At 50.2% G+C, this 23,833-nt stretch overlaps 7 protein-coding genes across 7 annotated transcripts; 3 read left to right on the top strand and 4 right to left on the bottom strand.

Moving 5' to 3' along the window:
* Positions 1 to 1,152: 1,152 nt before the first annotated feature.
* Positions 1,153 to 2,955, top strand: CPAR01_14207 (p450 monooxygenase; the record flags this gene model as incomplete). Its single annotated transcript, XM_060498458.1, has 5 exons — positions 1,153 to 1,398; positions 1,464 to 1,580; positions 1,635 to 1,806; positions 1,866 to 2,468; positions 2,537 to 2,955. The coding sequence occupies 5 exons, from the start codon at positions 1,153 to 1,155 to the stop codon at positions 2,953 to 2,955; spliced, it is 1,557 nt and encodes a 518-aa protein (XP_060342519.1).
* A 2,713-nt stretch (positions 2,956 to 5,668) lies between these two features.
* CPAR01_14206 (trichodiene synthase) lies at positions 5,669 to 7,122 on the top strand (the record flags this gene model as incomplete). Its single annotated transcript, XM_060498457.1, has 2 exons — positions 5,669 to 6,434; positions 6,632 to 7,122. 2 exons carry the CDS (start codon positions 5,669 to 5,671, stop codon positions 7,120 to 7,122), a joined length of 1,257 nt encoding a protein of 418 aa, XP_060342518.1.
* A 621-nt stretch (positions 7,123 to 7,743) lies between these two features.
* CPAR01_14205 (trichodiene oxygenase) lies at positions 7,744 to 9,691 on the bottom strand (the record flags this gene model as incomplete). The annotated part of the gene is made up of 4 exons (XM_060498456.1): positions 7,744 to 7,936; positions 8,001 to 8,167; positions 8,226 to 8,336; positions 8,408 to 9,691. The coding sequence occupies 4 exons, from the start codon at positions 9,689 to 9,691 to the stop codon at positions 7,744 to 7,746; spliced, it is 1,755 nt and encodes a 584-aa protein (XP_060342517.1).
* A 2,057-nt stretch (positions 9,692 to 11,748) lies between these two features.
* CPAR01_14204 (multidrug resistance protein 3) lies at positions 11,749 to 15,866 on the top strand (the record flags this gene model as incomplete). Its single annotated transcript, XM_060498455.1, has 3 exons — positions 11,749 to 12,484; positions 12,542 to 14,887; positions 14,974 to 15,866. The coding sequence occupies 3 exons, from the start codon at positions 11,749 to 11,751 to the stop codon at positions 15,864 to 15,866; spliced, it is 3,975 nt and encodes a 1,324-aa protein (XP_060342516.1).
* A 245-nt stretch (positions 15,867 to 16,111) lies between these two features.
* CPAR01_14203 (uncharacterized protein) lies at positions 16,112 to 17,479 on the bottom strand (the record flags this gene model as incomplete). The annotated part of the gene is made up of 1 exon (XM_060498454.1): positions 16,112 to 17,479. The coding sequence occupies one exon, from the start codon at positions 17,477 to 17,479 to the stop codon at positions 16,112 to 16,114; it is 1,368 nt and encodes a 455-aa protein (XP_060342515.1).
* A 2,304-nt stretch (positions 17,480 to 19,783) lies between these two features.
* On the bottom strand, positions 19,784 to 21,330 carry CPAR01_14202 (oxidoreductase; the record flags this gene model as incomplete). Its single annotated transcript, XM_060498453.1, has 7 exons — positions 19,784 to 19,865; positions 19,920 to 19,993; positions 20,067 to 20,475; positions 20,531 to 21,000; positions 21,058 to 21,105; positions 21,166 to 21,210; positions 21,277 to 21,330. 7 exons carry the CDS (start codon positions 21,328 to 21,330, stop codon positions 19,784 to 19,786), a joined length of 1,182 nt encoding a protein of 393 aa, XP_060342514.1.
* Positions 21,331 to 22,763: 1,433 nt separating this feature from the next.
* CPAR01_14201 (uncharacterized protein) lies at positions 22,764 to 23,528 on the bottom strand (the record flags this gene model as incomplete). The annotated part of the gene is made up of 4 exons (XM_060498452.1): positions 22,764 to 22,928; positions 22,986 to 23,151; positions 23,203 to 23,304; positions 23,353 to 23,528. 4 exons carry the CDS (start codon positions 23,526 to 23,528, stop codon positions 22,764 to 22,766), a joined length of 609 nt encoding a protein of 202 aa, XP_060342513.1.
* Between the last annotated feature and the right edge of the window lie 305 nt (positions 23,529 to 23,833).

Genomic DNA, 23,833 nt, shown 5'->3' with positions numbered 1-23,833 from the left:
GAGAAGATAGTTTGTGATGAAGCCAAGTCCTTTCTGGATGGCAGTCTGTGTCTACTATGTATCCAAAGTTTCCCGTTGTCGTCGTCGTCGTTGTCGTCGTCGTGCGGGGGAGCACCGCATCTGGGGGCCAGGATTCCTTCAACACTGCCCATCGCAACTCAATGTCTATCATGCAGCTTGATTGACCCCTCCCGCATGTCAGCATCATCTCAATATTCGCCTGGCGAAGCGACATCTCTCCAGGGCATCGAGCTTCCGAGGTTTGCCTAGATGTCGAGACAGATCCGGCTACAGAAACATGATCAACACGGGGGTTGACAGTTCTCGCAAGACTCACGGCTGGCGTGGTTCGAGCACCCGCACTGTATACATTCGGGGGAAAAGATGCCGGTCCGAAGGAAGCTGACGCTGGATTGCACAATCAGTCTAGAATCTCTAACCTTGCCACCTGCAACAGAGATTTCGTTCCATAGAATAGATAAGAGACCTGTCAATATGAGGTTCTAGATCTCCGAAGGCAGGGGTTTCATGCAGCTTACGATCACACACCCACTGGGATGCAACTAGGCATGCAGGGTCCTACAGCCCTGAACCCCTGACCCTGATCCCTGATTCCTTCGCCATACGGGCGTGAAAATCGGACGAATTTCTTGTCCCGCCGCGACAATTGAACCGCAAGATCAGGAAAGCATGGGTTTGCTGAGGCTCCAAAGTGACTGATATCTTGTGTTATCACGACATCTGAAGCAAGCAGCCATTTCGGGCGAACTTGAGATGTGGCCTGGAACACGTCTCACATGGGGTGTAAGATTCTGTCGTGAGATTGCGCAGCTCTGGCCGGGACCTCGAAGCAAAAGTTCCTCCGTGCATCAAGTGCATTCAGGCTACAGAGCTTCAGGTTCGTGATATGTGAAGTGGCGATGATAGTGAGCTCGTTTGTCAATGCCTTTGATTGGCAAACCGCGATTGCATAGCAAGATCACTCGGGTAATTTCACTCATCAATCTGGATGGCAAGCTCACCGCAAGGTGACTCGGTCCCGAACTAGAACATAATCATTTCCTTACTTCAATCTCCCAACCACCTTTGCCCTCTATGAGATCTCCGTCTCTGTAGATAATCTTTTTACACGTTTGAAGTCAAAGAAGCATCATGATAGAAGACGCGCTCCTTGCTGCTCTGCAGCAGTTTTTCTCGCCCGAGGGTCTTGGTGTTGTAATTGCACTGGCCTTGAGTGCAATCCTTGGAAGACTCACTATTTTCGCACGCAAGGACGAGAATGACATATCCAGTCTCCCTCTTGTCAACGGCAAGAAATGGTGGCAGTTGACGGCCAAGGAGCAGCGAAAAACGTTCTGCAACCATGCCAAGGATATTCTTGATCATGCCCTTCTCAATGTAAGCTATCAATCCCCACTAACGAAAAACTAGGGTCGCACAGTATAACTTACAGATTTTGCTAGGTTGGCGACAAGTTCCGTGTGCAAACTGAGAATGGCGTTGAGCTTCTCCTCTCTGCCGACTATGCCAGTGGAATGAAGGACGACGAGGCACTTGACTTTGGCAAGCACGTGGAGGAGGTGAGCAACTGTGGCCAAGACTGATGCTGTGACAAAAAGCTTATTCTGATGTAGGACATGCACACCAGTCTGGATGGTTTTGCTCCTTTTCGCCAAGGACAAACCCGTGACAGAATCTTTCATGATGCTGTCAAGATCAACCTCATCCAGGATATTGCCAGACTCAATACTCCCCTCTCCGAGGAGGCAAGCCATGCGCTGCAAAAGCACTTTACGAATAAAGCAGGTTAGTCGACTTGATGTGTGATGCAATCAGGATGAGAAAATGCTGATGTTCAACGACAGAATGGCACGAGATCCCGCTCAAGATTCTCGCTTTCAAGATCGTCTCCCAACTGTCTTCCCGAGTCTTCCTCGGCGAAGAGCTCTGTCGCAATGATGACTGGCTTCAGGTCACGGTCGACTACACCAGGGACTCAATGCAGGCCGCGCAAGACCTACGCTTATGGCCCAGGTTCCTGCGTCCGCTTGCCTACTGGTATCTGCCCCGGTGCCGAGCCATCAGACAAGAGCTACAGACGTCTTTCAACATTGTCGATCCGGTCCTCCAAAATCGCCGCCGCGAGAAAGAGAAGCGGGTGAAACAGGGTCTCGAACCCGTTCGCCACCTCGATGCGATGCAGTGGATGGAGGACGCGGCCAACGGCCGTCCCTATGACGCTACCGTTGCCCAGATTATGATGGCCATCGCCGCCAACTTTTCGGGGTCAGACTCGTTGAGCACGCTCATGATTTATCTCTGCCAGGACCCCCAGCTGGTCGAGGACATGCGCAAGGAGGTCATTACCGTCTTGTCCGAGAACAAGTGGAGCAAGTCTACCCTTTACAAGCTGCGTCTTATGGACAGTGTGCTTAAAGAGAGTCAGCGCATGAAGCCCGCAGCCATTGGTAAGAGAACATATCTATGGGCATTTCTCCAATTTCAAAAATTGAGCCACTAACATAGTCCCCCACAGCTGTCATGCGTCGTATCGCGCTAAAGGACACAAAGTTACATGACGGTACCAAGATCCCCAAAGGCACTAAGCTCATGGTATCCACCTCGAAGTCTTGGGATGCAGACAAGTACCCCAACCCAGAGAAGTTTGACGGCTACCGCTTCCTGCGCATGCGTGAGGAGCAAGGGCTCGAGACGGCACAATTCGTGTCGACGACACCCGATGCCCTGGGCTTCGGCATGGGCAAGCATGCGTGCCCGGGCCGTTTCTTCGCCGCCAACGAGCTCAAGATCGCCCTCAGCCACATCCTTCTGAAGTACGACTTCAAGCTGGCTCCGGGCGCTCCCACGGATCCTACGTTCCAGGCTTTGTACTGGTCGGCTAACGACAATGCACGAATTGTGATTCGCCGCCGCAAGGAGGAGATTGAGCTGTAGATGATTTGCATGCTGCACTCGGTGCGACAGGCTCTACGTTTGCATGTAGTTCACATCCCACCATATTGTAGTCATGATGTAATAGGTTCAAGCAAATGAGCTGTGAGTCGGGTGGTGATTCACGCCAAATAATAGCCTTACTAGACAGGATAATAGGATAACCTCAGAAATTCAGAATGAATCCATGTTGTTAAGAACAATCATGCACACTTTGACCCAATGTTGTACGCTACTTCATCGCATTTGGAGAAGATGAACTCGAGGACAGCGATCAGCTTTCGCAAAATCTTCACAGTTCGTTACTCTATGTCTATGTCCAAATTCGCTGGATTTATTGGTGTTGTCTTTCATTTCTACGAGTATTCTTCATTTTGATATGTAGAGAACGAGCTACGATGTCTTAGGGTACCATTTTACGTTTCAATCGCGAATGTTTGTGAGAATCTCTGACTAAGCCTTTCAATCCATCGGATAACGCGTTAGAAGCAAGGCATTCGCACATTCAGACGATGGTTTACTGGACGTTCGACGGGGAAAATCAAAGAAATCGCGACAATTCAGTACGATACGAGATGCTGTGTTGTGGCACAGCCGTTAACATTGGCCGGGATTGCTCACAAACGGCCTGCGCTTATAGTACTTTTGGCAAGCACTGTTGCATTCCGTCGGCTAAAACAATACGCATCATGGTGGTCGCACTGATACGGCCAATCAGTGTTGTGGGAATGGCAATAAGCCCCATACTCCGGTCCAACTCGGTCTCCCAGATTAGGTCTCCCAAGGTCTAGAATCCTGTTTTCCGGTCCGGGTCTCTGTTCCCATTGCCCTCAAAGTACTTTGGTTGTGGGACGGACCCTGAAGCTTCGCACTTATTTCCTGAGTGTCTTCAACCCCAGACTCTTATCGGGCCCATACGGAAAGGACCCTGAGCATCAGGGTCCAGCCCCATCTGCGAACAGAGCCTCCGAGATACATGGGCGGAAACGTACGGTCCACGCCCCTACTTATCACTACTCAGTAACACACTGACAAGTAAGGCAACAGAGAATGACGCCCGTAAACGGCCTACCGTTTTGGAATGTCCCTGAAAATCCACCTCACGTAGTATCCATAATCAGTAGCAGGGGGTAATCACACATATGCGCACACCCACCCCGCACACAATCCGTGCGGAGTAGGTACTTATGTGTTGCATATGCAAAAAACGGATCACAAAAGCTTGACCAACGAGTTGCCCTTAATAGAAAGCCCTACCGCCCCTGTTGTCATATTATCCCCTTGTAAGATGTCAGCACAGAGGCTGTAAACCAAGCCGTACTATTCCCAGCGATTACATGGCGCAATACAGTGCAATCAGATTCGGCTGGGTCAGAAGCGGCTTTGTGGCAATTTTATTGGCAGATTCCTGGGCTACGTTGCATGAGTATCCATTTCACCTAGACTCCTCGGTATTAGACACCGATATGTTGCACACACAGAAAACAGTGCCTTGCGCCTACTAATTCAATGTTATGCACTAGCAGCGGGTTCGGAAACTCACGGCGCCTATACTAGTTGCCGCCTCGGCTAGATCGTTAGAGGATCTCTGCGGCTGATGCGGTGGACTTCCGCCGGCTGCGAGTCCACCTGTAAGTGTTCTTCGCTTTGATTACGGTGTGTACTGATAAAGTTGCATTGAATCAGAAGGATGACTTGAAGGAGCTGGTGCAGAAGTCCACGAGGAGTCTACAACATAAGTCCCCTGTATGCAGCGTAACTCTCCGGTGTCCTAGTATGGGGGAGGCCACAACACCAAGTGGTTTCCTGCATGTTCATATGCGGCAAATGAAAGAGCAAGTAGGCCCAGATTTCCCGTTAACTAGACACGTAGTATGAGCCCGAGTGCGAACATGGATAGCATGATGCAGTTTACGAGTCTCGCCCCCAGGCCTCTTGGCCTAGGTCTTGCTTCTCAAGCCCATATCGTATCTCATGTTTTGTGCCGCAAACAGACCGCAACAGCGGTGATTGAGGGGCTTGCAGGCTTACGAAGTGACCTTTAGGCCGAAATAGACGTAGCCATGTGTATGAGATCCGAAACCCTTGCAGAATTAGCAGGATTTGCCCTCTTCTTCGCGCAGTTGTAACTTGATGTATCTGTACATACATCAACGTATCGCTCCATCTCGTCGGGCCCTTTTGTGATTTGACTGGGGTATTTTCTTCACGCGCGCTCGCAATGTCCTCCAAATCCAGCTGATGATGTTGTCGTCTAGCCATCCATCTAAGACGTACAGATGTCAAACTTGACCAAATACGACAAAGTCTGACCCCCTTGTAGCTAAAGACACGGCCTAGAACCCGTGAGGGGGCAGAACAATCAGCTTCAACACGGCGAAATACTTATGGACCTTTCCTGTTTGCGTACTTCAGCTTTATGCGAAGGAAAACGTTGTTATGCAGGTGTAAGAAAGATATTGGCGCTGCATGATACGTGTTGGGCATTTGCTTCACGGGGCCAGGCAACACCAGACGTGCGAGATTGTGAAGAGTAACAGTAGCATCTAATCTGGCTGCAAGCCAAATAGGCAACTTCTCGATGCCATATTTGCCCTTTAAGTCTTCACATTTCCTCATGTTCCAAGTTGTCTTGAAGCTTTAGTCTCTCTTCATCCATTCCCCCTCATTGAGTCATTTCCCATTTTGTCACAAAACGGAGGCAGCAGCAAACATCATGGACACCGCAAGCTTTCCCACAGACTGTTATCTTGATGCTGTCGTGAGCTTTCTGAGCATTATCAACTATAACGACACCAATTACACACACCAGGAGAGGGTCCGTAACCTACACTATGCTTACGCTAAGGCGGCGAAGCACTTTGCCCAGCCGACGCAGCAGCGTCTAATCAAAGCCAGCCCAAGACGTCTCCAGGCATCTCTTCAGACAATTGTGGCTATGGTAGTCTATGCCTGGGTGCGCGTCGATCCCGAGGTTATGGCAGATTTGAGCATCCACTACACTTATATGCTAGTGCTTGATGACAGCCAAGATGACCCCGACGCAACTATGCAGTCATTCTACCAGGATCTCCTTGCCGGGAAGCCTCAACGGCACCCTTGGTGGCAGATGGTGAACGCGCAGTTCCCAACTGTGCTTAGCCATTACGGTCCATACTGTGGTTTAAACCTGGTCCGGAGCACGACCGACTGTAAGGAGCCTTGGAATGCCCACAATTCTCATGTTCCTGCGCAGGAAGCTAAACGGTCCACAGTTTTCCAGGGTTGCTGGATTGAGCAACATAACTTCCAGGGCTTTCCGGGCTCATACGACTTCCCCGGCTTTCTGCGTCGCATGAACGGCCTCGGCCACTGCGTCGGAGCATCCATCTTTCCCAAAGCCCAGTTTGACGAAAAGGTGCTCTTTACTGAGATTACGTCTGTCATCTCTCAAATGGAGAACTGGATGGTGTTTGTGAACGACCTACTATCATTCTACAAAGGTACGCTCATTACCTTATCGCATCTCCAGTGCAAGCTTGGCATTGATGCAGAGCCGATTATCGTCGGCGGGGTAGAAGCGTGAAGCTTAAATCATAAGCTTGTTTCTTCCCCGTGCGATCCGATTCGTTGCCTGCGTGCTCGCCAAGGCACAAGCGGTTTGCCAAGATCACTCGCTAAATGAGTTGTAACCCTCTAGAATTCGATGAGCCGCGTGACCAGACGTCACTCGTCAACAACTACGCCAAGTGTGACCGCATCACGCTGGCCGAGGCGCTGAACAAGCTGACGCGCGACACAATCCGCTGCTCGGAGCAGATCGTCGAGGTCTTTGCTGACAAGGATCCAAGCATCGCCGACACCCTCCAGACTTTCTGCCAGGGCTATGTCACCTGGCACCTGAGCGATCCTCGCTACCGTCTCCGTGAACTCGTCACTAGCGCTGCTGGCGGTGATACTGCCACGGCGAAGGAGTTCCGTCGGTACCAGGCTGCCGGTGACCTCGTTGGGGCTGTTGACCCCAAGGAGTGGGCTTACCCTCCTGTTGCTGACCTTGTTGAGGATCATAGCGTTGAGGAGGTAGTCCAAGTCGCGACACCACTAGTTCCGAAGACGTCTATCAATGCCAGCAACACTGTGGGTGCTGTATCAAAGTGGGCAAAGAAGTTTTGGCCGCAGGAGTATATCTAGTCATTCCCATGGGGATCATGGTTACCTGATCTGGGGCTTTATAAATTTTTGTATTTAGGATAGGCGGAGTCTTGATAATTGAACTTTCGTATTAACATACCTCCGTTTCGCGACAGAATTTCGAGCGAATGTACTTGGGTCTCATTAGCTGTCACATATATGGTATTGTTTTCTCACAGAGGTTGACCCTGACAATTTCCTTGGTGGTCTTGTGCAAGTTCAAGCTACTCGCGTACGGCTTTTGGTGACTCTATGCTTGGAATATCACCACAAGTTTGGTTTTCCCTCTTTATTGCAGTTTAAGCTCAATTTACTATTATTTATTCGGTCAAATACTCTGACGGCGAGTCATGTTTAGCAATACATCATCAAATTACAACTTATTGGAAGTTCAATCCACCTCGAACCTACTTTGCAAGCCTAGGAGCACGTGGAAACAATATCGACGAAAAAAGCGACCGGGACAACTAAATTGAGACAGCAATCTAAAAAATCAAAAACGCTATACAGTTTCTGCGTTGTCATATCAGAGCTTCTGCCAGTTTTCCTGGTCCTCAGGGAGTGTCCCAAACATCGTTTGGAAAGATCAGACATCCACACCTCCGCGGAACCAACATTATCTTAGGGCCTTAGCTTGCGTGTAACCATCACCTCGACTTCACCCTGTCCTTCGCCCTTATCCTTCTCGAGCTTGGGTTGCCCAATGATCAAGACGTTATGGACCTGAACGTCTGCAATCGAAGTGTTCACCAAATCCATATCGAAGTTACGAAGAACGCGGGTAAATGTCAGATATAGCTCGGCGTGAGCTAAGCTGGATATCGGTGGTCATTAGAATTATGCGACGGAAGACAGGATTAATGGATGCTTTTACTAACCCGATGCCGAGGCACTGACGGGACCCCTTGGTGAAACTCGTGAGGTACCTCTCCAGAGGAAACCCTGCCTTGGCTGCCTCTACCCAGCGGTCTGGGTTGAAGGTGAAGGGGTCCACGAAGCACTTGGGATTAGTGTGCACAAAATACGTCGACTGACTTACAGGCGTCTGTGATTCATCTTAGAAAATGTGCTCGCAAGTCCAGAAAGGTTATATAAGCACTTACACCAGGAGGAATGGCATGGTCCTTGTACTGTAGCGTCTCGTGGGTGAAGACCCTTGGAAGACGGGTGATGGGTCCGTAAGAGAGGCGGATAGCTTCTTTCACAATGCCAGTCTAAGACTTCGGTTAGTTGACGGAAATTCTTCGGCTGCGTGCGCCATCAGTGAACAGGGAAGTAAATGTACCATGAAGGGCAGTGTCTCGAGATCCTTCATTGTGAGCTCTTCGTCGGGAATGTGGTCCACTCTGGAGAGCTCAGCGAGGGCTCTGTTGACAAGAGATTTGTTGGCGAGCAGGTAGAACATGCCCACAGCAAGCGATCTTGATGATGTCTCTGTTCCAGCGAATATAATGACCTGCCCTTCATCTACAAGACGCTCCATGGTGCGTTCCTGTGCAGGGACGTGCGAGTCGCCGAGGGCCTCAATTATGATTGACTTGGACTGAAGACTATTGTTCTCGCTAGCGAGCTTGTTCTTGATGTTGATTTTAATGTCTTCTTGTAGAACCAGGAGTTCCGCGACGGGTGGTAGGATGAGACGGATAACTGGGATGGGCAGCTTCTTGAGGTATCTAATGGCCCACGGCACGAAGCGAGTCCAGTGAAAGATTTCCGAAACACCCTTGAAGGCCTCACGAATGGGCGAAACCAGGCTGGGGATGCTGAGGTAGTCGTAGTGGTAGCCAAAGAAGCGTTGGGTGATAATGTCTGCAGTCATGGCGGAAAACGCGAGGTCCAGCGAGATTTTGGTGCCGTCCTTGCGAGCACCATCGAGGCGGTTCAGCATGGCCGTGATACGTTCATGAATCTGGGGCTCCATGGAAACGATGGACCGCTTTGCGAAGTAGGGGTTCATATAGCCGCGGCGTGAACGGTGCTGGGCGTGGTTCACGGTGGCTGCTACGGATGCAGGGACACCAAAACCGGCTACGGTCGACGAGTCCTTGTTAATGCGATGAGTGCCGCCGACATAAACATTTTGATAGTATTCTGGGTCATCAATGTGAACTTCGTTGGGGTTGATGCGAACAATGGGGCCTATTTCAGTAACAATCAGCAATCTGCGCAAGAGACCGCCCGATGATGTCTGTTGGTAAGAGTAATGAAGTGGATCGGGCTTACCGTATTTCTCATGCATCTTCTGGATCTCCCAAAGGTAGTTGCCGTTCTTTACGGCATCGTACCAAAAGTCGCAGAGCGGCGTCATAGCAGCTAGCCATGGACCGGGGATCTTAGAAAGAGGATGGAAGTAGAGGTTGTAAATACATCGTACAACAACGTAGCCTGTCCAAATAAAAAACAAGCGACGAGCCAAGTCGCCACGATTAGTCTCGCCTAAATTGCTCAATGACCAAAGAAAATCTGCCTTTGGGAAGATGCCTGCCAGCGAGGAAATTGTGCCGTTAGGCTCCTCGATGACAGCAGCATCAGTGGCCAGAGTGTTGATCAAAACCTCTATGTTGGACATTTCGAGGAAGGCAGTGGGTCAAAAGCAATTTCTGTATGAACATAAGAAAGAAAGAATTCATGAAAGAAACCAATTCTTCAGGGCCAACGACTGGTTTTATTGCCAGGCACTTAGCTACACATGAGCCAAATCTCGGCGTCGAGGTAAAACCCGTAAACCTACCACTATGCTCGCCAATCAAGTTCGAATGACCACACTTCACAGTGTTCGTTGTCATTCCCGGCTCGCTGTTTCCTATCACACGATCCCCCAGTACACCTGTTGTTCGGCACCCAGTCACCCTCATCTAGCGTAGGACTTCGTTTCCGAGCATACTGCAATACCGAGGCTTACCCTCTCTTCCATCTGTTAAATCATGTTCCGGGGTGAAGCTTGGCTTCATCCTTCTCCACGTATCCTGTTCTTCTCATTGGATAACCTAGCATGGCGTTACCATTATTTTTGTCTGCCTGCGATAATGGGTCTGAAGGCATTCACGCGAAAGGCCGTTTTCCCGAAAGCTTGCCAGACAGGAGAGGAAATGATTGGAGGAACAACCATTTACGTTACAAGATCCGTGAAAACCCGATTCCGCCCGCCATCTCACAATGTCCGCTTCCTCGTTTGCAACAGGATGGCTTAGAGGCCACGCTTCCAGATGCCTTGCGCCTATGATATCTTGCCCACCATTCTTCTCGATGCGTGTAAGCCGGGGAAGTGAGCTTTTGGGCCGAAACCGTAGACCCTGCATACAACTTTCCGCACATGTACACGTGTAGAAGAGCATGCGACCTCATCCTTGCATCGCGAGGCTTTAGCCGCTGTATCTCCATCTGTCTTTAGGTCCAGGCTATTTCCGAAGCATATCAATGAAGCGAACGGGATCTGGGCCTGAAGATAGGCTTTCTTGCTTACCTGCATCTGAAGTATCTGTCCGGTAGTGATACTTGTGGGAGCAGAATCAGGCGTGGCTGATGTGATACTCGGAAAGTGAGATGCCTGCCCGTGTCGGAAGTCCCTGCATACCATGTCGCGGCTAAGAGGATTCACCCCCTGCCGCGTGGAAATAACGGTCCCTGCATACAAAGGTTCCTTCATGCATTGTAACCGCGGTCACAACACCGACATACCTTACCGATGGCTGGAACATTGTGATGTCGCCTGTCGAGGGACAGATAGCTGTACGCCTCCTATATTGTAAGCCTGCAGGGTTTCACACACATCTTGTAAGCCGAGTAATCGAATCTAGGCCCGACGTACATGTGCATCTTTGAGCCGTCACTAGCCCTGTACAGGCTAACAATACGGTCCTAACCGGTATAGTATGTGAGGGTGTGTCTACATGTAATCTTCACCGCGGCACCGCGGCACCTCTCCCCCTTGCTCCCCTTCCCCTGTCCTGGCAGACGATACGTACGGGACGACCCGCAATGGACAACCCCCCGGCGTTCTAGACTCTAGAGTCTAGACTACGAATACGGAGTACACGTGTCCCAAGTCAGCTCCCATACACACATTATATTCCAACCCCGGAGTGTCTGTTACAGTGAACCACCGTTTATGGCGAACACAGTGCGGACAACGGGCCAAGTACACAACCAACAAGATAAGCACCAACCGTAGATCAAGCCTTTACCGAGCTAATCAAACGTGATGCTCAAAGATTGGACTTGATCTAGACTCCAGGACCCCTACATGCTGCAAAAGACCCACAAGTTTGCATCATCTGGATACGAAATGACCTTCCGCATTCGCGATGTCGTCTCCTGTATGAACATGAATCATCTTTATGTATCGTAAGCGAAGATACTGTGCCGTTACACATGTTACAGTGATGCATTTCGTCCAACTCTTCTTATCTAGGCTGTCTGGGCGCCTTTCAGTTGTCCACAAAACCCTTTTCCGATAGGCGTCACGCAACTCCCTTTCCCACCTGTTTTCTCTGGCCGTGGTTGGATTTCTTTTCTAACAACTGGGCTTCTACCGACCAACCTTATTCGGCAAAAGTCCTCTATTTTGTTCACAGGAAATTTTGGCGAGAACAGTCGCAAGCACTTGCGCGAACGTCAACGTCCTAGATGGCAGACCTCGGAGACAAGTCGGCCCCCCCTGCCACGCTCGCCAAGACAGACACCGCCGTCAACTCCAGAAACAGCGAACTAGGCCAAGTCGACAACGGGATAAGCGACAAGGACCAAATTCACGATGGCAAAGCAAAAGACAGTAAAGGGAAGAAGCCCGGGTCGCTCCACTTCTTCTTCCGCGTGCACTGGTCTTACTCTACATCGCTGGATCACGCCCTCCGGCTCATCGGCCTAATTGCTGCTATCGCCTCCGGTATCCTACCTCCACTGATGACAGTGGTGTTTGGCTCCTCTGTGAATCAATTCAATGATTATGAAAATGGCAGTATTTCGGGACAGGACCTCTACCGCAACATGTCCAAGAACGCCCTTTGGCTGCTCTATCTCTTCATCGGCCGCTTCTTTCTCGTCTACGTGCACTCCACGTGCTTCGGTCTTGTGGGCATTCGTGTGACTAGGGCGTTTCGCGTCGACTTCATCCGGTCGATGATCCGACAGGATGTTTCCTTCATCGACTCCTGTGCGCCTGGCACCGTCGTGTCCACCATCTCAAACAGCGCTGACATGGTGGAAAACGGCAGCACCGAGAAGGTCGGCAGCCTGATCCAGAACATGTCCATGTTCGTTGCCGCTTTTGTAGTAGCCTTCACGCGGCAGTGGAAGCTTACCCTTGTCACGGCTACTTCGCTGCCCATTCTCTTCATCGGGTTCAAAATCACTTTTGGTCTCGGTAAATGTGCTGTCCTCCTGCATTGATTGCTCAGCGCTAATCAGAATTCACCATCAGACGCCAAGATTGAGGCAAAGATCCTAGAGATATATAACCGCGCCGGTGGCCTGGTTGAGGAGGCTCTGGGTTCAACCCGCATCGTGACGGCTTACAATGCCAGTGCGAAGCTGAGCCGCAAGTACGACGACTACCTGGCAGGGGCGCAGAAGCTTGGCTTCCGCAAGGGTCCCGTCATCGGCGTCCAGTGGAGTGTGGAGTTCTTCACGATCTACTGTGCGTACTCCCTTGCCTGGTTCTATGGTGTAAAGCTGCTCAACAGCGGCGAGATCAGTGGCGGTGGGCAAATCATCTCAGTGCTGCTCGCGGTCCTTTTGGGTACAAACGCTGCCTCCAACGTGGCCCCAGGGTTCGGTGACTTTGCCAAGGCTTCAGCTGCCGCTCAGGGCATGTTTGAGGTGATTGATCGCAAGTCCGAGATCGATCCCTTAGCCGACACCGGTGAGCGGCCTGACAAGTGTGAAGGCCTGGTCGAGCTACGCAACATCAGCTTTGCCTATCCGTCAAGGCCCTCTGTTCAAGTCTTGCGTGACGCCAGCCTAATCTTTGAGGCTGGAAAGGTCACGGCATTGGTGGGTGCGTCTGGTTCTGGAAAGAGTACGATTGTTGCACTGGTTGAACGGTGGTTCAACCCAACTAGCGGATCTATCCACTTGGACGGCCATGACATTGCTGACCTTGACCTTCGATGGTTGCGTGGGAGGATCGGCCTTGTTCAGCAAGAACCAGTCCTTTTCAGCGACACGATCTACAACAATGTAGTCCATGGACTATACGGAACTCCCATGAACGATCTCCCCGAGCCCGAGAAGAGAGAACTTGTCCGACAAGCGTGCATCCAGGCGTTTGCGGACGAGTTTATCCAGGAGCTGCCGCAAAAGTATGACACCAAGGTTGGAGAACGCGGCGCTTTGTTGAGTGGAGGGCAAAAGCAGCGTGTTGCCATTGCCCGGAGTGTCATCTCCAACCCGCAGATCCTCCTGCTCGACGAAGCTACATCAGCCCTGGATCCTACGGCAGAGAGAAAAGTACAAGCTTCCCTTGACAATGTCTCTAAGCAGCGGACTACAATCATGATTGCGCACAAACTTTCAACGGTCCAGAAGGCCGACAAGATCGTTGTACTGAGTCGGGGCGAGGTTGTTGAGCAGGGTACCCATCAGCAGCTACTTGATCTAAGGGGGGCGTACCACGAGCTTGTCAATGCTCAGACACTCCATAAATGCGAGGCGGCAGCTGCACAAGCGGGTATAGAGACATACGAGCCCTCGGAAGATCCATACCGGGACGATAGCTCAGCCGACAGTGCAGATGACAAACCGGTGGTCTTGTCGAAATCTGCAAGCAGGCAATCTTATCCTGCCGCAGAACCAGTCGAGATTGAACACGAAGCCAAGGACGAAGACGCAGATGTTTCTCGCAAGCTTTCCATCGCGGAGTGCCTCAGAATTATCATCTGGAAGGAGCACTGGCACATCTGGCCAGTCTGGCTCTTTGGCATACTATCCTCGGCAGCTGGTGGTGGCCTATTCCCCGCGCAGGCAGTCCTTTTCGGATCCAGTCTCCCGACTTTGCAGCTTCTTCCCGGCAACTACTTGGTAGAGCGCGGTAACTTTTGGGCATTGATGTACTTCGTTTTCAGCCTAGGTGTCTTTGTGTGCTACCTTGGCGTCGGGTTCTTCTGGACTATAGCATCGTTCCACACCACGCGCTTCTACCGCCGGGGATATTTCGACGCAATGTTGCGGCAGGATGTTTCTTTCTTTGACACCGCGGGCCACGGTGCGTCCGAGATGACTAGCCGACTCTCCCTGCATCCTCAGCGGCTTCAAAACTTGCTGTCCACCAACCTCGCTCTTATTATCGTCATATTTGTTGACATAGTCTCGTGTTTTGTTCTGGCAGTCGCCATGGGGTGGCGTCTGGGTCTGGTCGTCATTGCAGGCGGCATGCCGACACTTTTCGGTGCCGGTTTCTTCCGCCTGCGACTCGAAATGGCCAACGAGGACCGCCTGACCCAGACGTACCTGGAAAGCGCTCGTTTTGCATCCGAGGCTGTCGGCGCCATTCGTACCGTCTCTAGCTTGACATTGGAAGACAAGGTTTTGAACGGCTTCAAGTCTCGTCTTGATGAGTGTGCCAGTCGGGAACTACGTAGCAAGATGATTACGATGGTTGTTCACGCATTCGCTGAAAGTATCAACATGGCCGTGACGGGCCTGGCCTTCTGGTATGGCGGAAAGCTGTTGTCTGAGGGTCATTACGATATGCGAACATTCTTCATTGTCTTCATGGCGGTGCTTATGGGGTCGCAATCGGGCGGCGTTCTGTTCGGCTTTTCGTCGAGTAAGTTGCTTCATCAAGCCACACATCCCAAGTCGGATTCTTCAGGCAGTGAAAGACTAGAATACTAACGGGTACCTTTGTAACAGACGTTTCGAGAGCACATTCGGCGGCAAATCACATCATTGACTTGCGCATATCGCAGCCTCCCATCAATACCTCCTCCGGCGTCAAGGAATTGCCGGAGAGCGAGAACAACCGGGTAGCCATCGAATTCCGCGACGTGACCTTTGCATACCCCAGCCGGCCAAATCGCTCTGTACTTCACGGTCTCAATCTCAAGATCCTAAGGGGCCAGTCCGTTGGCATCGTAGGCGCCTCGGGCTGCGGTAAAAGTACCATTGTTGCCCTTCTAGAGCGATTTTACGACATCAACTCTGGACAGCTCCTCGTTGAGGGCACAACTATCCGAGATTTGGACGTACAATTTCACCGCTCCCGCATCGGCCTTGTGTCGCAGGATACCGCGCTCTTCCAGGGCAGCATCCGGGATAACATTCTCCTTGGTCTTCTAGACGATGAAGCGGCGGCGCCCGATGCAGATGATCGCGTGGAGCGCGCGTGCCGCTCGGCCAACATGCATGATTTTATTAGCAGCTTGCCCGACGGATACGCGACCGACGTCGGAAACCGCGGTGTCGCTCTCTCCGGGGGTCAGCGCCAACGTCTCGCAATCGCTCGAGCGCTAATCCGCGAGCCGGAGGTGTTGCTCTTTGATGAAGCCACTAGCGCCCTAGACACCGCCAACGAGGTGCTGGTACAAGCTGCCATCGAGGCGGTCGCGCGAGAGAAGCCTGGCCGGACCACTATTGCCGTGGCTCATCGCCTGTCGACTATACAGCGCTGCGACCGAATTTTTGTGCTGCACAGAGGCCAAGTTGCTGAGGACGGCACTCATGAGGAACTTTTCCAGAGGCGGGGAATGTACTATGAGATGGTCTTGGCTCAATCGCTGGACAGAGAGGTTGTCGCGATTGTCTAACAGAGGTAGCCCCAATATGATACATGAATAGACTGGCGTGTGTCATCGACTGAGTTGTAAATGATGTTGGCGTTATTGAAGACACATGGGTAGGCTTGAAGAAGATATAATGCGGACTGGCATCTCCTATGTAGTGGATTTTGGCTGGCTTCATAGGCGCAAAAGATCGACCTTGACGGGGTCGGGCTTCAAGCTCCCATAATACATAGCTACCTACTTAAATAGGAGTCTTGACAACTCAAGCACTACGAAAATTGCCACCAATCGACGTTGAACAGATACTCAGTGCCGTTACCAATGTAATCAAAGAAAAGATCATGTTTGCCAATCGCATTTCTCACAGGGCATGTGATAGTTGACCATGTCTGCCAACCCCCAGTATTCCCAATGGTACACGTCCCAATCAATTGTCCGCTGCGACTGTCAAGACGCAACTCAATGCGGCCGCCATTGGTTGCAGATGAGACAGCGGCACGAAATTGGCTCGCGCCTCTAGTGCCAAAGTTAACACCCTTGACCTTGATATAATCACCACTGTTGATGAATGCAACGGCAATGCCACCAGAGGCAGTGATTTGAGCCTCAACGCCTTCCGAAAAGGCGATCGTCTCGGCTTCCTGACGGACAAAAGGGTCCAAGGAGCCAATCTGTGCTGCACCTTCGGATGTCATCGGAATTTGCGGAATGGTTCCATTCGCTCCATAACTGAAACTCTCGACGCAGACAGATCGCTTGTAGGATTGACCACCGGGAAGGGCGTCATTGTGGTAGAAAAAGTACTGCTTGCCCTTGAATTCTACAATTCCCACGTGATTGGTGTCGCTCGTTCCTCCAGTAGCCATAGCAATACCGCCGTAGGTCCAAGGTCCAGTCGGGCTTGGACTAGTCGAGTACTGGATGTTCTCAGGGCAACATTTGGCTGCGTAGACCATGTAATAGAGGCCATTTTGCTTGTAGAACCAAGGCCCCTCCTGGTACATAGTTTGTCCGTTACCGCGATCGCCGAAGCCATCTGTTGTGAGGGGTACCTTGACGATGTCACCGCTGTAGGAAATCATGTCCTCATTCAGTTTGACGTAGTATAAGTCTGGATTGCCCCAATAAAGATACGCCTGGCCATCATCGTCGATGTAGACAGTAGGGTCGAATTGGCCATTAGCGAGAAGCGGACCGCCGATAGCGTCTTCATACGGCCCTTCGATCTTGTCGCTGACACCCACTCCGATGGCGAAGGTCGCCCAGGTAGGGCCGCGGTTGATGGGGACGTAGTAGTAGAATTTGCCGTTGCGTTCAACTACCTGCCCTGCCCACGCGTCTACGGTAGCCCAGGAGAAGGTCTCAAGGCTCATTGGTGAGCCATGATGTTGCCAATTGACCATATCTGCTGACGAGAATAGCAGCCAATCTTTCATGTTGTACCAAGTGGTTGCGGAATCCTGATCATGGCTGGTGAAGAGGTAGACGCGGTCATTGTAGACAACCGGCGCCGGATCTGCTGTAAAATCGGTCTGGATGATCGGATTGTCTGCTCTGACGATCCCTGAGCCAAAAGGAGAGAGACTTAGAGCCAGTAAAAAAGAAAGATCGACCCAGTACTTAGAAGAAAACATCATACTGGACGTGTCGATGTTTGCAATTAATCATGAAGATTCTCGTATCTAATCGCGTTGATTACTTAATGGGATTCGTTTCCTACAGAAGTGGACGGCGGAATATAAATACCAGGATCACTCTATATGCACCTTTTCAAATGAAGCTTTACTTCAGAAACATCATTCGTGCGGTTCAGTCATTCAACCTGAAATAGTAGAGAATGATAGTATTGGCGCGCGTGAGCAATATGATCAAGGATAATAGAATTGTGTTTTAACTTCAACCAAACGACGGCAATGGTTCACACTAAAGCGGGTAAAAGGGAGATCTCCATGAATTTTAGGATAGCCTACATGTAAAATGCATCTCAGTCCTCCCGCACGACAATACATAAATGTAAAAATTGCGGGAGTACCTCGTATCCACGCAGATCAATCTATTTAGCCTAAAAGCCGATACGTAATCACACAAAACCTCTAAGTAACTAGGTAGCTCAACTTCCTAATACCCCACGTTTTTTCAAACAGCCTTACTCACTGTAGACGTGCCAAGTAGTGATTAGGTCGTTTCCGTACCTGCAAAGTGAGAGTTTATAAGTCCGAATAGAATGCTAGCTCCTGTTCAGTACGGGGTAGTTTTACCACGACAGTAACCTGAAGGGGCAGGCAGCTTGACGACCACGTCCAGGATAGGTTTTCTTGTGGAGACATGGCGAACTCTAATGTCCTTTAACTTTATTGGGGAAATTTACGCCGAATGCACGGAAAGAGACACCCTCTCTGGGTAATGCAAAGCAAAATTTCATTAGCATCACCCAGTGTTGAGTTGATAAGCCGCTCTAGCAAAAGCCAAACCACCTACTTTTAGCCACACCGAAATTGCATCCTTGCCTCTTCATTATTATCCTACTGTTGTCAGGCAGCGGGCTTAGCATTCGAGGCGCGATCGACTTGGGGTGGCCTGGAGTAATGGTCGGAGTTTCTAGAGTCCTAAAGTGCGCAGTTTCGAGCGGATTCGGCGTAGAGTTTATAGATAGTAACCGGCCGTATTGGCAATATGATCATTTGTGCAGTTGTTTTGCATTTCAACTTACTAAAAATGATGTCTGGATAATCTTATGCCATGAATAAGTAAGATGAGGCGTTATAATGGTAGATTTACTTGCTGGAATTGCTGACCTCTATTGTACTTGAGGATGGAAGAATGAAAGTCCATTCTCGGCGGTATAAATGTGACTTCAAGTTGAGGCCATTATGTCGAGCGAGCATTGCGAATGTCACGATGCTCGAATACGGCGAACAGGTGATAGAATTCGTTATTGGCACAGTACTTCGTCAACAAAGTCAAAGCCTTACTAGACTTGTGTAGATGTTTGATCAAATCCTGTGAGGAATTCGCGTACATTTGTAGGCGAATGTGTATGTCTGGGTGACTCACTGGTTAGGAATCGGGAACACCACAAGCCCTTGATGCTTGCGTTTGAGAGTCAAAGCGAGGCAATGGTAAAGCTGTTGCTCGCTCATGGTGCGGATCTCTGGGGATATTGCTCCAATGACGGACCTCTCGCATGGGCTGCCGAGCTTGGGAGGTACATTATGGTACAAATCTTTCTACAACACGAGACTCAGGCATATGAGGACAGGCAAAGCCATATGTTTAGCGCTTTGATGTTAGCTGCTGAAAGTGGTCATGGTGGAATAGTCGAGCTGTTGTTGGAAGATGGCGCCCTAGAGGGACAAGGTGCTTACCAATTAGCCTGGGACTTGGTAGAATGCTTCGGACATGAAGAAGTTATGACCACCCTAGACCCTTATCTTACAAATGAGGACGGCGATGGGAAGTAAGAGAAGACATTTAGCGGGGGGCTATGCGTAGTCACGATTTAATAAAGCAGGATTCGTATACACAACAGGCTTTGTCACCCCAAATTAGTTTGATTTGACACTTATCAGATTTCTAGCGATACATAGGAGAGTCAGGTATTTTGAGAGTATTTACGATGCTGACTAGCAGTCTTAGCCTGGACATCGACCAGGTTTGAGCTTGGGGCGTTATTCCGACACTTGTCGGAACCGTTCCCGGAACAGTGAATCTGTTGAACAACCCCCCGTCTTTGTTATCGGCTCCGCTTGAAAACACGTCTGGAACACGATTTCTCTTTTATTTGATTGGCCTTTTGTCTTTGGTCGACATATACTGGTTAGCGACAACTGTTTGATCGGCCTCTAAGTCTGTCTAATGACCGGTGTATTGTGCATCAGAACATCTTGCCGTCTTTCTCTGCAGGTTCCTACAACAGTGGGTGGCCTCCCCTCTTTCTATTATTACAGGTGGTACTCTCTAGGGTCGGTGACACGAACACCTCTTCGCTGCCACACGCCCTCAATGTTCATGTCCGCTGTTCCCCTGCATAAAAGTCAGTACTCGGTAGCGGTTGGCCATGAAACGGTAGTAACTTACTCTTCTCGCGGCACGACTGCTGGCTCAGTCTGTCCTGCTGTAACATCGGGGTTTCTGAACACAAAGTTCTTTTTCTATGTCGGGGGAAAAAGGAGGTCTCGGTCAGTGCGACTTCTTTTCAACAGTTACCCGTGGGTGTGGCCTCACCAGTCCCAATGATAGATGAATTGCTGGCGGAGTAACTACAATGTGCTCTGTCGGCTCTTGGCCGTTGATCATAGCCAGAATGTTCTGAGCGACTACCTTCGCTTGTCCAGCGCCAGGCCGAGCAGCCTTGTGCGCACCAGAGTCGGCAATGTCACCAGCAGCAAACATGTGCGGGTATGCTGGGTCTTGGAATTGCAGTGTCGGTCGCACTTTGATGAAGCCGTTTGCCGGGTTTACAAGAGGGATCTCGCTAGTCTGCTTGAGATCCTGGAGGAACTGGTTGTTGGGTGTTTGCCCCGTTGCGGGGATGATGAGATCCGCTGAGAGTTCACGACCATCTTGTAGCTTGACTGAAGTCTGGGACTCAAGACCGCCAGGAGGAATCACAGCCCGGGAGCCGGTGATCAACCTAAAGTAAAATGTCAATAACTATTGAGACGAGGAGGTCAGCTTGATGAGCATACTTGATTCCCAACTCCTCGAATCGAGTCTTGATAATCTCATCCAACTTGGTGTGGTAAAGAGGCATGAGATGCTCTCGCGAATGAACAAGAGTCACCACCTTGTCAGGGTAAATTTCCTTAAGATCCGTAGCCATCTGGACGCCCACCGCGCCGCCTCCGATGAGAATGACAGAAGACGCCTTCTGAACTGCCTGCTGATGCGCTCTCAAGGTGTCGACCGACGATGGCTTGTCATCACCGGGCATGGTCCCTGGGCTTGGCAATCTGGTGCCTGTTGTGACAACCAAATAGTCGAATGGAATCTCTCCTGAACCTTGCCATCCTCTATCCAGAATGACGGAGTTGGGGCCGAGAGATTCGGCGCGGGCTTGAATCACCTGGTGCCGCGATGGGTCGGATGACTTTGAGAAAGCTGCTGTGTATGGAATGAAGGCTTTGTGCTCATGGTCTGGCAGGACTGCGAAACGAGGCTGAATCACGGTTTAGTCATAAATCACAACGGCGCAGTGCCAATACTGGCAACTCACAAATGCGAAGAGATGATGAAAGTGGCTGTGCGGTTCAATCAGCAAAATCTGCCGCCTGCGAGTCAGTCGTCACTCTTTTAAATGTTAATTTTTGGGAAGTTCACTCACGCGGTGGGATGCTGGCAGAGCAGCGGCAAGCTCGCCCACAGCGGCCTAACTCACGGCGAGCTGTTAGCAGTTATTCTATAGGCAATAGCCCAAGTACAAAGAGACACTTACAAGACCGACATACGATCCTCCGAGGACAACAACGTTCTTCAAGGGTTGCAGCATCTTGATTAGTCGGGCAGTAGTTGAGATATCCGAAGTCGTGGGGTAGAAGTGTGAGTCTTGGCAGCTAGAACAATTGAGTGTAAAGCTTCGGTTGCAGGACACTTCAGCTTTAACAGGTTGTGTTTCACTGTGAAATCGGAGCCCGACTCGTATAACGAGACTTGCGCTGTGGGTCAAGTGCGAGTTGACAGTGTGTCGCAGTCGCCCTACCGGCGATGGCTGCCGCACGGATTTATGATTGCAAATCTGATTAGATCTTTCCCAGCACTTTAGAGACAGCTTGCATTGTCCCCCACTTTACCCGAGTCACGTCCGATTTGTTCGGAATTAGTGGCGGAAACAAAGAGTCGGAGCCGACTTCGCCGCCGTTGCCGATGGATAACATAAGGACGTGCTCGAACTAGCGGGGCCGCACCGGCAATTAGTTACGGCAATTCAGCCAGACGGCGTCCTTAGCTTAATAGAACATTTATATACAATCGGCCTCCGCCTTAGGGCCTAGTAACCGAGTTCAAATAGATTAGAAATAAGGTTTTGCTTAAAGTTGTTAAATAGATATAAACTTCTTCTATTAGTAGGAAAAAACCGGATTAATTTTGAGCTTGTTTTCATTGACTTCCATCTAGTTGAAGATATCGAGGTTGTGGTGTTGAGGCTGGAAGCACCCCTCGCCCATTTCAACCCGCTCACCTCAGGAATAACACTCCACGTCCGGAACCCAGGCCCCGTAGGCTTGAGGCTGAAAGCGGGTGACGGGATCTCGGGCTGACGAGATCCCGGTCCCGTGACTTAAGTAGTCTGAGTACTTTCGAATGATCTTTTCATAGTGGAGAAACCTCGACTCTGGAATCGATATCTGCGGCGAGATGATGGTAACGGAACTTTCTAACTCATCAAGTTCATATGCCTTGGCAAATAGGTCTCCAGGATACACGCCTACGCGCGTCGACGCGTTTAGATCATTCATATAGCTTGAAGTCAAGACTCTCTAATAAAAAAAGCAAAGTTGGCCAATGAGATAGCGTGATCACCACTTCAGGTTGAACCTTACTTTAGATATTTTATTGGGAAGACTCTTTCAAGCGAAAGTGGAATGAGGGATTATTGCAGGGGTTGTCAGCCAATGACAATGCAAAACGTCCACTTTCGGTGAAATTGAGAGAATCTATCGAGGAGCAGTTAGACAGGCAGGGGTCATTCTGTGCATATTGATGAGTATGACGAATGAATGGCTATGGGGAAAACCCCCATATCTGTATAGTGAGTGTATGATCCCCTTGTATAAAGATACCCTTGCTAGCCTTATTCATACTTCTGATTAAGCATGAGTTGGGTCGCTTGAGTCGAAACAAGTACCGCAACGAATGTCCTGGGGCAGTCTGACAGAATCTATAGAGATGTAGCGCTTTCTCTGTGCGGGATAGTTCAAACATCTAGGCCTTCATCTCGATGGCTTGCCCGGCTTTGAACTGATATCCCATATCTGGTTGGGCCTGGAAGAGGGCGTGCTTCTCTACCTCGTGCTCCCTCAAATCCATATGGAGGCAGACGGGCATCGCTGCGATGACTCCTGCCTCAGGCCAGAACTCGGGGTCCACCTGCACAGAAGAAATGAATTAATTGACAGCTAGGCATTTGATCGTGTGCACACGTACGGTCTTGAAGATATGCTTGTAAGTCGCAAGAGTGAAGTTGTACAAGGCCCCTACTCTCTCGACCTCCGGTTTATCCTCCATGTCAAGAGGCTGGTGGTGAATGAACGCGCCATAAACTGATTTGCAGAAGGTCAAATATTCCTTGGTGAACAGGACATGCGAGTGCCTGTGACATACAAATTAAGAATGGTACATCGACAATATCGTCTTGACATACCAGAAGGGGTCGACCGCGCGAGAGACGGCATGTCTATTAAGAGGGTCCAGAAGAGCCACAGCATAGTAACGCTTCAAGTTCTCAATGCCAGCTTTGAGGTACCTGCGAAAATGATGAGATATGGGGATGAAAGCGACTCAATTGACTTACTTGTCGGAGAGAGCATAGTTGTATTCCTCGGATACCTTGCGAAGAACAAAGGAGTAGTCAGCCTTATCGATCTTCTCCAATCTCTCTCTGTGATAAGGAGAAAGTGTGAGATTGAAAGACTCCAAGAACGGCGATGTGTATGACATTCTGTTGTTTGAGCTGCGATCCGTTTCCATTGTGTCACTGATTCTACAGATCTGCATCAACGGATATTCTGTTCAAAGAAAACTGTTTGAGAGACTTTCTAGATCCTAATTGCGCTTTTGAAATAGTAACGAATTACACTCTCGTGATTCAAAAATATTCCCTAAGAGACACGGGAGCACAGAACAGAGTCTTAATACACCTCAGCCGTACCATGCACATAGGTGGTTTAGGGTTAGGGTTAGGGTTAGGGTTAGGGTTAGGGTTAGGGTTAGGGTTAGGGTTAGGGTTAGGGTTAGGGTTAGGGTTAGGGTTAGGGTTAGGGTTAGGGTTAGGG

Source organism: Colletotrichum paranaense (genome assembly GCF_030867605.1).
Source record: "Colletotrichum paranaense strain IMI 384185 chromosome Unknown Scaffold_15.1, whole genome shotgun sequence".
NCBI lineage: Eukaryota > Fungi > Ascomycota > Sordariomycetes > Glomerellales > Glomerellaceae > Colletotrichum > Colletotrichum paranaense.
Note: the sequence above shows the minus strand (reverse complement) of the source record. Positions and strands in the feature narration are given on the sequence as shown.